The following is a 12,352-nucleotide window of genomic DNA, read 5'->3' on the forward strand; positions in this document are numbered from 1 at the left end:
TACTGAAATCACTCACTTATGTAGTTATTTAAATGTGCTTAGAAATTAAATAAATGTTTCTTATTCTGTAGTTTTTAATAAAGGTGCTTTAAATGAACTTGCGAAGTTATGTACTAGACCTGACAAGCTCTTCAAGGCAGAAAAGGTATATAAGTTCGTTATTTCAGTGATATTTCTTAGTGAAGGAATATATTTTTAGCATTAAATGAAAGAAAAGGCGACTAAAGAAATGATTTTTGTGAGGAAGTTTTAAACAGCAGCTTTCCTGTGATTTATTGGGCTGAAGTATTTTGGGGATGATTTATAGAGCAAAAAGTTTTTTCTAAAGCAGAAAATAAACATGGATTCTTTCAGAGACTGCTTTATTTATATACTTGTTTATTTAAGGATACATAATCATGCAATAGAGAGTTAAGGCAAATGGAGAAGTGGTACTCATATGTTAATTTTTAGGATTGAATCATAATCTGCAAAAGGAACCGTGTTACTTGTAGCACTGAAAATAAGTTTAAATAAGTACTTGCAACCACTTAAATCAAAGACCAAAAGTGGAATAAATGTGGATTTTTCTCCAAAGTCACAAAATAACCAATAGTAGTAGAAAATAGAGTTGAAGAAATACATTTTACTTACTGCATACTTTTGTACTGGGAAACAAAAAGCAGCTAAACAGTTTGTATGTGTTGGACTTTAAAATTTTTTTAGTCTGTTAAGAACAATATTGATTTCACTACATTTAAGCACTTTATTCTATGTTAAATTTTAAATATAGAGAAGCAAAATCATGTGAGGAAACCTTGTCTCATCTAGTTCACTTTTTCCAACTGTGGTAAAATGTATATAATAGTATTTTCCAGTTTGACCATTTTAAGTGTACAGTACAGTCACATTGCTTTGCAACCCATCACCACCATCCCTCTCCAGAACTTTATTATCCTTCCAGATTGAAACTCTGTACTTACTAAACACTAACTCCCTGTTCCCCCTCCTTCCAGGCACTGGCATCTATCATTCTACTTACTGTCTCTATGAATGACTACTTTAGGTTCCTTATATAAGTGGATCCTACAGTATTTGTCTTTTTATGAGTGGCTTATTTTCTCTTAGCATAATGTCTTCAAGGTTCATCTATGTTGTAGCATGTGCTAGAATCTCCTTCCTTTTTAAGGGTGAATAATCTATTTTCTCATCTGATTTTACATACTACATACATAATGTATTATGTATTACATAATACATACATAATGGAAAATATGATAGTCACACATTTGGATGTGTTTTATTATTGGTCTTATTTCCTTTAGTATTACAGTAACTTTGACTACTTGGAATTGTGGTCCCCAGCCCTTGGTCAGTCTTCAGCCTGTTAGGGACTGGGCCACAGAGCTCTTCCCTACCCCCTGCCCTCCCGCCATCCGTGGAAAAATTGTCCTCCATGAAACTTAGGAAAGTGTGGGGGGGGGTGCACACAGCAGTGGGCTAGCAAGTGCATCTCATCTGTGTTTACAATGGCTCCCCACCTGAGCTGTCCCCACCCCTTGGAAAAATTACCTTCCATGAAACTGGTCCCTGGTGCCAAAAAAATTAAGGACCACTGATTTGGAACACAGCTAAGAATTAAGCCAGAATATAAGCCTATCCTTATATTACATAGGATTCTAATGATATTTATGGTTGTTTTATATTGATATTATATTTTATATTAATAGTAGAGGCCAACTATTCAAAAGGGGAAGAAGGCTGCTATAGTAAGGCATTATGGAAACAGTGAGAAATGACTTTACTACAAAGAAGAAAAAGGAAAAAGCTATTAAGATCAAAAGCAAGAAGAAAAACTTTGAAAAGCAGAAGAGGGCTTTGTATTGTTTAAAATAAGATGTAAATAGCTCTTCATGGCAATAGAGATCTTGAAGGCATGGTAAATTACGACATTATATTGATCACAAATAATTTAGGAAAATATTAAACAGGTATACCACATTTAGAATACTTTTTTATAGATTGGTTATTATAAAGTTTTGGAGCTTAAAACTCTAAATCTTCACCTTCATGAAGCTGAGAATTGTTGCTTATTGGAGTTTTAGAACATTATTACTCTGCAGAGTATAATATTGGCAGGTAAGAAAGTTAAGCTAAATGTGAGGCTCTTAGAATAGGAAAAGAAGGTAATAAGTGCTACTCACACTTTTATAGCCTCTTTCTACCACTTTTCACTGGTCACTTTTTTCCCAGTGTGATCCCCACTAGCTAAAATCAAACAAGACACAAGGCAGCTCATTGGTTTTAGAATTTGATTTATGCTTGTGGCCAATTATGTTGAATTTTAATCCCATCTTCCATTAAGTTACCTTTTGTCTTTAGGAAAGTTATGGGTTAAACAGGTGGTGAACATTGGAGAAGAATAAAACTCATATAGTAGTATTTTTATATACACACACAGGTGTCGGGGGCACCAGCACCCCACGTTCTCACAGTCAAAAATTTGCATGTAACTTTTGACTCCTCAAAAACTTGACCTGTTGTTGCCCAGAATCCTTACCAATAACATAAACAGTTAATTAATGCATACTTTGTGTGTTACATGTATCATATATTGTATTCTTACAATAAAGTAAGCTAGAGAGAGAATGTTATTAATAAAACAGTGAGAAACTATTTTTTACTATTTATTAAGTGGAAATGTATCATCATAAAGGTCTTCATCCTTGTTGTCTTCCTGTTGAGTAGACTGAAGAAGAGGGAGGGGTTGGTCTTGCTCTCTCAGGGGTGGATGTAGAAGGGGAGACAAGGAGAGGCAGGCACACTCATTGTAATTTGCATTGAAAAAATTCTCAGCCGGTGTGGAGGCAAGTGGATCACTCAAGGTCAGGAGTTCGAGACCAGCCTGAGCAAGAGCGAGACCCCCTTCTCTACTAAAAAAATAGAAAGAAATTAATTGACCAACTAAAAATATTTAGAAACAATTAGCCAGGTATGGTGGTGCATGCTTGTAGTCCCAGCTACTCAGGAGGCTGAGGCAGAAGGATTGCTTGAGCCCAGGAGTTTGAGGTTGCTGTGAGCTAGGCTGACATCACAGCATTCTACACTTGATCTTAGCCAAAAGGCTGAGAAGCGATATGCCACGGCACTCTAGCCCGGGCAACAGAATGAGACTCTGTCTCAAAAAAAAAAAAAAAAATTCTCCATGTAAGTAGACCCATGCAGTTCAAACCCTTGTTCAGGGGGTCAACTGTAATTGCTTTTGTTATGTGGGAAGCTTTGTGGCACTGCTTTTTGTTCACAAAAATGCTGAGCACGTGGCTATAATTTTATTTGGCCTTTATTTTTCTGTTTAGCTACGTATACATCTCAATGTTGTGTATTAACCTCTTTATACTTGGACCTGTTGATTGTAGTCAACATTGGGAGTTTTCTCCTCTTTTTAAAATATGGTTCAAGGCTGGGTGTGGTAGCTCACGCCTGTAATCCTAGCACTCTGGGAGGCTGAGGTGGGAAGATCGCTCAAGGTCAGGAGATTGAAACCAGCCCAGCAACAGTGAGACCCCGTTTCTACTAAAAATAGAAAAATTAATTGTCCAACTAAAAATATATAGAAAAAAAATTAGCCTGGCATGGTGGTGCATGCCTGTAGTCCCAGCTACTTGGGAGGCTGAGGCAGCAGGATTGCTTGAGCCCAGGAGTTTAAGGTTGCTGTGAGCTGGGCTGATGCCACAGCACTCTAGCCAGGGCAACAGAGTAAGACTGTGTTTCAAAAAAAATAAATAAAATATGGTTTAGCAGACTATTTGGCATGTTCATTAATAATCATATTTCTATTTCTATTTACATTTCAAGAAAATTATTTTGGTAATGCTTTTAAATGGTTATGGGTACTTTAAAGTTAAAGTTCAGCCTGGGATACAGAGGAGTGCATGTATTTAAAAAAAAAATTAGGCCGGGCGCGGTGGCTCATGCCTGTAATCCTAGCTCTCTGGGAGGCCGAGGCGGGCGGATTGCTCGAGGTCAGGAGTTCAAAACCAGCCTGAGCAAGAGCAAGACCCCGTCTCTACTATAAATAGAATGAAATTAATTGGCCAACTGATATATATATATAAAATTAGCCGGGCATGGTGGCACATGCCTGTAGTCCCAGCTACTCGGGAGGTTGAGGCAGAAGGATTGCATGAGTCCAGGAATATGAGGTTGCTGTGAGCTAGGCTGACACCACAGCACTCACTCTAGCCTGGACAACAAAGCGAGACTCTGTCTCAAAAAAAAAAAAATTAAAACCAAGGTATATAGATAAAAGTTTGTTGGGAAAATTATGTGGTTCCCTTTTTTTAAATACATATGCTATGTTTTTAATTGTTAACTTCTTTTGGTTCTTTTTCATATTAACTTCACATAAAGTCTGAAGTTGTTGGGTAAAGCTAATTGAGCTTGATAGTTAAGATATGCTCTCATGAGCTTTAAGAGTAACAGTGATTCAGATTGCTAATATCTATCATTTATTATGTTACAAAATTATTTTCAAGTTACACATTTGTATTAGTGTTATGTTTGTGGCATCCTGTAACAATATTGTCTAATTAGAGATCAGATGATATATATTATTTTATTGTAATTATTTTGCTTTTTAATGTGTTTAGCCCAAAGCAGTGTCAACATCAGCACCAACTACAACTCAGCAATCAAATCCTGCCACCACTACACCAGTTACTTCCTCCACAGCAACAACTGTGGCTCAAGCCCCAACCCCTGCCCCTGCTTTGGCTCCCACTTCCACACCTGCGCCCATCACTCCAGCCTCAACGACAGCATCTGCTGAACCTGCACCTGCTAGTGCAACTAAACAGGAGAAACCTGCAGAAAAGCCAGCAGAGACACCAGTGGCTACTACCCCAACATCAACTGACAGGTAAGAACTGGATTCTGGGAAATTTTATCTCAAAATATGTGTTTAACAAGAACTTCATGCATGTATTTATTTTGATTATTGTTTTGAGCAAACTGACTTTGTATCTTCTGTGTTAAGCTTTTTCTAAACTTTGAACTCTGACTAAAGCACATGCTGTATGTGTTTATTTTGATAGTTTACTAAGGAGGATGTAAGTATAAATTTTCCAAATCCATATTTTTATACTCTGCATTGATTTTTTTTTTTTATTTTTTATTTTTTTTTAGGGCAAGGAGAGTGTGGGTCAAAGTCATTATTCATTTTGAGCAGAAAAGTTAGAAAATATAAATGACCAAAAATAATATGAATTATAAAATAACACTACATTGCCACCCCATTCATTATTTATGTTTGATCTGCATTCTTCTTTTGTCATTATCATACATATCGTAAGCATCTTTCCATGTCAGTAAATATTTCCAGTTATTACGTAGCATTGTGTCTGGTTCTGACATTTGTTAGCTCTTGTAACCTTAGAAAAGTACTTAACATCTTTGGGGTTTTTCCTCATCTGTAAAATGTGGATGACAGTAGGACCTATCTCATAAAGTTGTTATAAGGATTAAATGAAATAGTAAATGTCAAAGATGTAGAATAGCACCTGGTACACACACAGTAAGTGCAGAGTAAGAGTCAGCAATAGTTATTTCACCTAACACCTTTTGTTGAACCTTTGGATTGTTTCAATTTCTCACTGCTATACCTACCTTTGTAAACCTGTATAGAAATTTGAATTTTCGCTTGTGTATATCTTTAGAAAAAAGGCTAAAAAGTGCTGTGGTATTTTGGGGTGCAAGAAATAATTTCTTGTGGTAAGTTGGCAGTTGTAGGATTATCAAGCAGTTTAATTCAGAGATTATTTTTCCCTCCCCATATAATCAATAAAATGACCAAAGTAAATGCTTTAGACAGGATTTTCTTGGCTGGAAATTGTACAGAGCAATCCTTTCTTCGTATAAGAGCATGAGTCATATTATGGCTAACCTTCACAGGCCCTGGATCTGTGTTTGTGACTTAGTGCAACTCAGGACCTCAGTGGCAATAATTAGATGGTCTTTGGAATCAGAAATAAACACAATGGAAACCTATGCAGTGACTGGAAATACTGACGTGGAAGTATATGATAATGATCTGAAAGAATATAGTCATGATCCTTCGTTTTAGTGTTCTTCCTTAAGCGTGGTTTATATGTCTGACCCAGTCAACCATGTTTGGAGGAGTCTGAGCCACCTGGTTTATCTCTCATTCATGGTCTCTTTCCAAAGAATTGATTCCCTGAGAAGACAATACAGGCTATAAAATATTTTCCCCATGTTTGCCTAGAAACCTGTTTTAGGCATTCTATGATACTATTGCCTAATTTGATCTATTTCTACCATGTATATCTAGAAATGTATTCAACTATCTTACCTACTAGGAGACAACCCAGAGTCAGATTAAGCTATTATATCAAAGGGCTATTGATCAATTCTGTGTGTATGAGAGGGAACTTATAAATTTAACAGATTGTTTCCCCAAACTATTTAAATATAAATGTAATTAAATGTCTTGAGTCAGTACAGTATATCTTATTTTCTTAAATGCTTTAAGCTCCTTATAAGAGCTCAATGTAAAAATTCCAAAATTGATTAATACATTTCCATTGACGTGCTAGTATCATAAATTTAAATTTGTTTCATTTTCTGTTTTTTTTTCTTCCTGGAGGTACAGTTTTATTTACTTATTCTGAAGTTAGGATTACCTTTTCAGACCTACATAAGTAAGTTGATGGTCAGTGATGCAGGAAAGCAGACACTAGAGTTTCCTTACTTAGTTGGATTTATATATCAACTGCCTAGTCTTATTTCTCAATATTTTACATCTCAGAGAAAGATAACACAGGAAGAGGGGAATGAGAGAAGCTCAAAAAACAAGCTGCTTAAATGTGCCTTAGTTTCTTCATCTGTGCTAGAAACATCTATTAATAGCATCCTGTAAAGCACAAAACTTAGTGCATAATTATCAGGAGACATGCTGGTATGAATTTGCAGAGTGTTGGGAAGTTTGTTCATCATCACTGTCCTGATATTTCATTATTAGGGATTTGTTTCTTTAGGTCAATTTTCTTTAAAAACCATCTCTTATAGTGCAGATTCTACTTGTTGATACCTGCCTTAGAGAAACTGCATGTGTGCATCATGACTATATTGATTGTAATCAAGGACAAATTGGAATCTACCTAAATATACATCATTAAGGAAGCACATTGACCTATGGTTTATTTGTACAAGGGAGCAGTGCTACTCAACAGTGGTAGTTGAGGCTGGACGCAGTGGCTCACGCCTATAATCCTAGCACTTTGGGAGGCCGAGGGGGGCGGATTGCTCGAGGTCAAGAGTTCGAAACCAGCCTGAGCAAGAGTAAGACCCCATCTCTACTATAAATAGAAAGAAATTAATTGCCAAACAAATATATATAGAAAAAATTAGCCAGGCATGGTGGCGCATGCCTGGTAGTCCCAGCTACTTGGGAGGCTGAGGCAGCAAGATTGCTTAAGCCCAGGAGTTTGAGGTTGCTGTGAGCTAGGCTGATGCCACAGCACTCACTCTAGCCTGGGCAATAAAGCGAGACTCTGTCTCAAAAAAAAAAAAACAGTGGTAGTTGACAAACAGCATATACGTCACTGGACGTGTGTCTGAAATGAATTCTTAGGTCCTACTCTAGACCTCTAAATCAGAATTACCCAGGGGTGGAGCCCAGAAATGAACAAGCTCTCCTGGTGAATTTTCAGGCTTTCTAAAATTTGAGAAGCCCTGGTATCTGATAGAGCAATCAAAGTATTGAGTGTGGAAGCATACTAAATGAATGTGATTTCAAGACTTTGTTACTGAATGAAAAAAGCAGTTTGCAAAATAATATAGGCAATAACCATAAACCAATCAAAACCCATAAACGACACTGTACATTTTCCATGGGTATACATGTTAAAAAGTAGGAAAGAGATGACAAGCAAACTGATCAGTGGTTTCCTATGTGGTTGGGGAGAGAAGAAGTGGTGAGGTGGAATCAAGATTGAAAGTCTGATGTGCTTAAAGAGTAATTTTTAAAACAATGTGAAAATAGTGCAGATTATTTTGAGAAGGCTAGTCCTACCAGATTTTAAAATGTATTATACACAGTAATGATTAAAACAGTTTGAAATGGCTCATCTTAGAAAGATTGCTAAGGGAAATAAACAGTAGTATAGAAATAGACACAGATAGGTACAGGAACTTAACGTAAGATTAAGGTATAATTTTATACCATTGTGGGGAAAATGCTATTGGGATAAATGCCTTGCCATCTGGGATGAAAAAGGATGGATCACTCATACTATACACTTATAAAAGTAAATTCTAGATGGATAAAGATTTAAGGTAAAAAGTGAAGCCATAAACTAGTGGAGAGCAAGGAAAAAATAAGAATAGTCCTAATTTGGGTAAATGCTTTCTAAGCAAGGTAATAAAAAAAGTAACAGGAAAAATTTTAATTTGTTTTTTTTGCTCAGCTCTGTTGCCCGGGCTAGAGTGCCATGGCATCATCCTAGCTCACAGCAACCTCAAACTCCTGGGCTCAAGCATCAAGCAATCCTTCTACCTCAGCCTTCCAAGTAGCTGGGACTACAAGGCATGTGCCACCATGCCCAGCTAATTTTTTCTATATATATTTTTAGTTGGCCAATTAATTTCTTTCTATTTTTAGTAGAGACAGGGTTCACTCTTGCTCAGGCTGGTGTCCAACTCCTGACTCCCACCCAGAGTGCTAGGATTACAGGCATGAGCCACGACGCCCAGCCCATAAATTTGATTACAAAAAAAGTCTAAAGTTGGAGACCAAACTCTCCACATTCCTTGATAAGCCCTTGATTTGATCCATGAAATGGAATACAGGGTATATATGGGGAAAAAAATCAAAGTACATTTGATTGTGCTGATATGGAATAATTGTTAAAAAAAAACACACGTTCTAAAAAAGCACAAAAGCAAGACATAGGTTGTTATTCTTTTAAATAGAAACTGCTATAGTAAGTGGTTGTCTCTGGATAGGGGTCTTCAGTAGAAAAATGATTTTTGTTTTTATGTATTGTTCTTTTTAAAATTTTACCTTTTCCACATGGTAGTTTTACTTATTATAATCACATTGGGTGTTATGATGCCAGGCTCTTTGCTGTGCACTGTACTACCTACAACATTTTGAAGTAGGGTACTATTGTTAACCTTGTGTTGATGAAGAAACAGGCTTAGAAAGTGTAAGTAATTTATGAATTCAGACCTGGTTCTCTTGCTGTGCTACAGAGCTGAAATAAAATGTGTTTTTGTTTTTAAAATTGGGAAAGAGGGGTGTGTGCATGTTTAATTTAAACTTTTTTTTTTTTTTTTTTTTGAGACAGAGTCTCACTCTGTTGCCCAGGCTAGAGTGCCATGGCGTCTGCCTAACTCACAGCAACTGCAAACTTAAGGGCTTAAGCAGTCCTTCTGCCTCAGCCTCCCGAGTAGCTAAGACTACAGGCATGCGCCACCATGCCTGGCTAATTTTTTCTATATATTTTTAGTTGGCCAATTAATTTCTTTCTATTTACAGTAGAGACGGGTTCTCGCCCTTGTTCAAGCTGGTTTTGAACTCCTGACCTCAAGCAATCCTCCCACTGTGGCCTCCCAGAGTGCTAGGGTAACAGGCGTGAGCCACCATGCCCAGCCTAATTTAAACTTCTAACTATTACCCTTACCGCTTTGGTAAACTTCAGTTTATTTTTCTTTGGCATGCCCTTTATGTATGGCCTTTCATAATCTTTTCTCTATTTTTTTATTACAGACTCCTGCAATTCCCCAAAAGACACTTAGTCTTTTTAAACAGGTTTCCTTTATGTTAAAACTTGGATTTATCCCACCTCTGCCTTTTTTGCATATGCTATATTACTTAAATGCCTTTAAGTTTTCTCACTCAAAACTTTATATATGAGACCTCACTATGTGAAGACTTTACACCCTAATTTGGTTTCTGTATTTCTTTTGCTGTGACTTGATTTACAAATTATTTAATTTCTTGTATATATTCTTTCAAGGAAATAATCGTGCATTACCGTTTTTGTATTCCTTAGATAGATGGTAACCTGTTTGTAAGCATGTTATTTTATATCTGTGGACATTTAAAATTATGGATCCTCATAATGGAAGAAGTACTAAGATTGAAAATTTTCCCTACAGCATAATACAGATAAAGCTTTTGGATTGAGCCAGGTGTGGTGGCTCACACCTGTAATCCTAGTACCTTGGGAGGCCAAAGTGGGAAGGATTGCTTGAGCTCATGAGTTTGAGAACAGGCTGAGCCAGAGCCAGACCCTGTCTCTAATAAAAATAGAAAAATTAGCTGAGTGTTATGGTGTGCACCTGTAGTCCCAGCTACTCAGAATGCTGAGGCAGGACCTCTTGAGCCCAGGAGTTTGAGGTTGCAGTGAACTACAGTGATGCCACTGCACTCTACCTGGGGCAACAGAGGGAGATTCTGTCTCAAAAAAAAAAAAGCTTTGGATTTAATCTAGAAGAGACTGTTTAAATACCGTAGCCAGATTTTTATCTATAATTAAAAGCAAAGAATCTCTTTATAAATTGAATAGTTACTAAACTAATGTAAATTAAATTTTATGTACTTTTTGAAATATGATTTTTCTAAAAACCTTTTACAGTACATCAGGAGATTCCTCTCGGTCAAACCTTTTTGAAGATGCAACAAGTGCACTTGGTAAGTGTCTATCTTGTAAATAACCTATAAGAGATAGGGGAGAGGTTTAAGTTTTACTTTTTCTAGATCATGATAATATATTGATTTTGATGGTTGCTTGTAAATCAAGCTGTAAAATGATTTGATTTAGATAATTCAATTAAGAATGTTAATAAAGACTTCATATAAATTAATATTTTGTATATTTAATTGCTTAAAACTCTTACAGTTAAGCAAAGTTCTTTCCACAAAGCAAATAATTTTCCATTTTCAAATGAATTTTAAATGTGGTCTTAAGGTTGATGATCTGTGTACAGGTTTATAGCAGATTGTCTTTGAAATGGGTATAAAATCTTGTGCTTCACACTTCATGTTTATTTCCCTGCAGCCTTCATTCCATCTTATTGGCCCTATAGGTTCCCATCTCCCGTCTTGTTTGTATTGGCTTACAGCAAAAATGCCTTTTTATCCCAGCTTTTAATTTTATCTATTGGATATGCCTTTCCAGTTCCCTTCACCCCTAATCTGTCAAAATCAAGCAACTTCTTTTCTCCCATTGGAACATCTGTGGTACAGATCCTGCTAATTATTGGTTTATTAGCTGGCAACCCCATTCTTATTCTTTGGTACTCTTAAATGGTAGGGAGTTAGAAAGTCGGGAACAGGTGGAAAAGTAGCTTCAGTGACCTATAGGCTTCTGGATTCCCTCTTGGCTTCTGCGGCAGTGGGGTTCCAACAGCAGTAGCGCCTGCCTCTTAGAATCTGAGTTGGTCCTGTGACCTAATTGGGCTTGAACTCTGTGATGCCCTTATTGCTGTGGAAAATGACATGTATATGTAGTGGTAACATAGTTGTTTAAATAATCTAAGATCACCTGGGTGTGCCAAACCCAGATTTCCATCTTTGAGGAACAGTTTCTTGGGACTGTTCTGTTACTGAATACCTTATGAGTGGGTGTCTAGTTAGGAAATCAGAAATCACTGTTTCAGACAGGGAAAGGCTTAATCTTAGGAAGTTATTACAAAAATATCGAAAGGGCTGGAGATGAGGATTACCCAGAGAGGAGTAAACTGTTCTGTGGCCTCAGGGCTGGAGCCAGCTGTCACTTGTCCCTAATGCTGCTGAAGGCCCTGGCTGTGGCCACTGCTGCTGCGCAGGTTGGGTTGCATCGATGCTGCGGAGCAGGAGCCCAGGAGTCCGTGCCTGTAGCCGCTGCTGCACCTAAGCTTCTGGTGACCGTGTCTGTCTTTTTCTATCTTTATATCTCCTAAAGCACCCATTCTCAACTTTATGGTCTCAGGATCCCCATTCTCTATGTTAATTCTCTGTTTCTTTAAACTGCTTCTGTGATACTATTTTCCTGATCCATACCTCACACAATTCCATCTCAATCTTTCTAGTTAATTCTTTTTATTTTCCTGGCCCTTAAGTGTATTTATTTATTTTCTATGGTTCTGCTCTAGGCCATAGTTCTTAAAGTCTCTGGAATATTTATTTTAAGTTGCCTTAGTTCGGGTTCTTACCTCATGTATACTCTTGCATTATTTATCTTCTTCCATCTGCTCTTCTGGCCTGACCCTTCTTGGTACAGCCTCAAACTCATGGGCTCAAGTGATTTCTCCTGCCTCAGCCTCCCGAATAGCTGGGACTATAGGCACAGGTCACTATGCCCAGCTAATT

The 12,352-nt window shown here is 37.2% G+C and overlaps 1 protein-coding gene across 1 annotated transcript in view; it reads left to right on the forward strand.

Annotated features, from left to right (window-relative positions):
- RAD23B (RAD23 nucleotide excision repair protein B) overlaps positions 1 to 12,352 on the forward strand; it is a 47,009-nt gene that overhangs the window by 19,806 nt on the left and 14,851 nt on the right. The window contains exons 5-6 of the mRNA XM_012736782.2: positions 4,629 to 4,897; positions 10,638 to 10,693. Coding sequence (XP_012592236.2) covers positions 4,629 to 4,897; positions 10,638 to 10,693 — 325 coding nt within the window. The remainder of the gene's footprint in view (positions 1 to 4,628; positions 4,898 to 10,637; positions 10,694 to 12,352) is intronic.

This window comes from Microcebus murinus, chromosome 12, assembly GCF_040939455.1.
Source record: "Microcebus murinus isolate Inina chromosome 12, M.murinus_Inina_mat1.0, whole genome shotgun sequence".
In the NCBI taxonomy this organism is placed as follows: Eukaryota; Metazoa; Chordata; class Mammalia; order Primates; family Cheirogaleidae; genus Microcebus; species Microcebus murinus.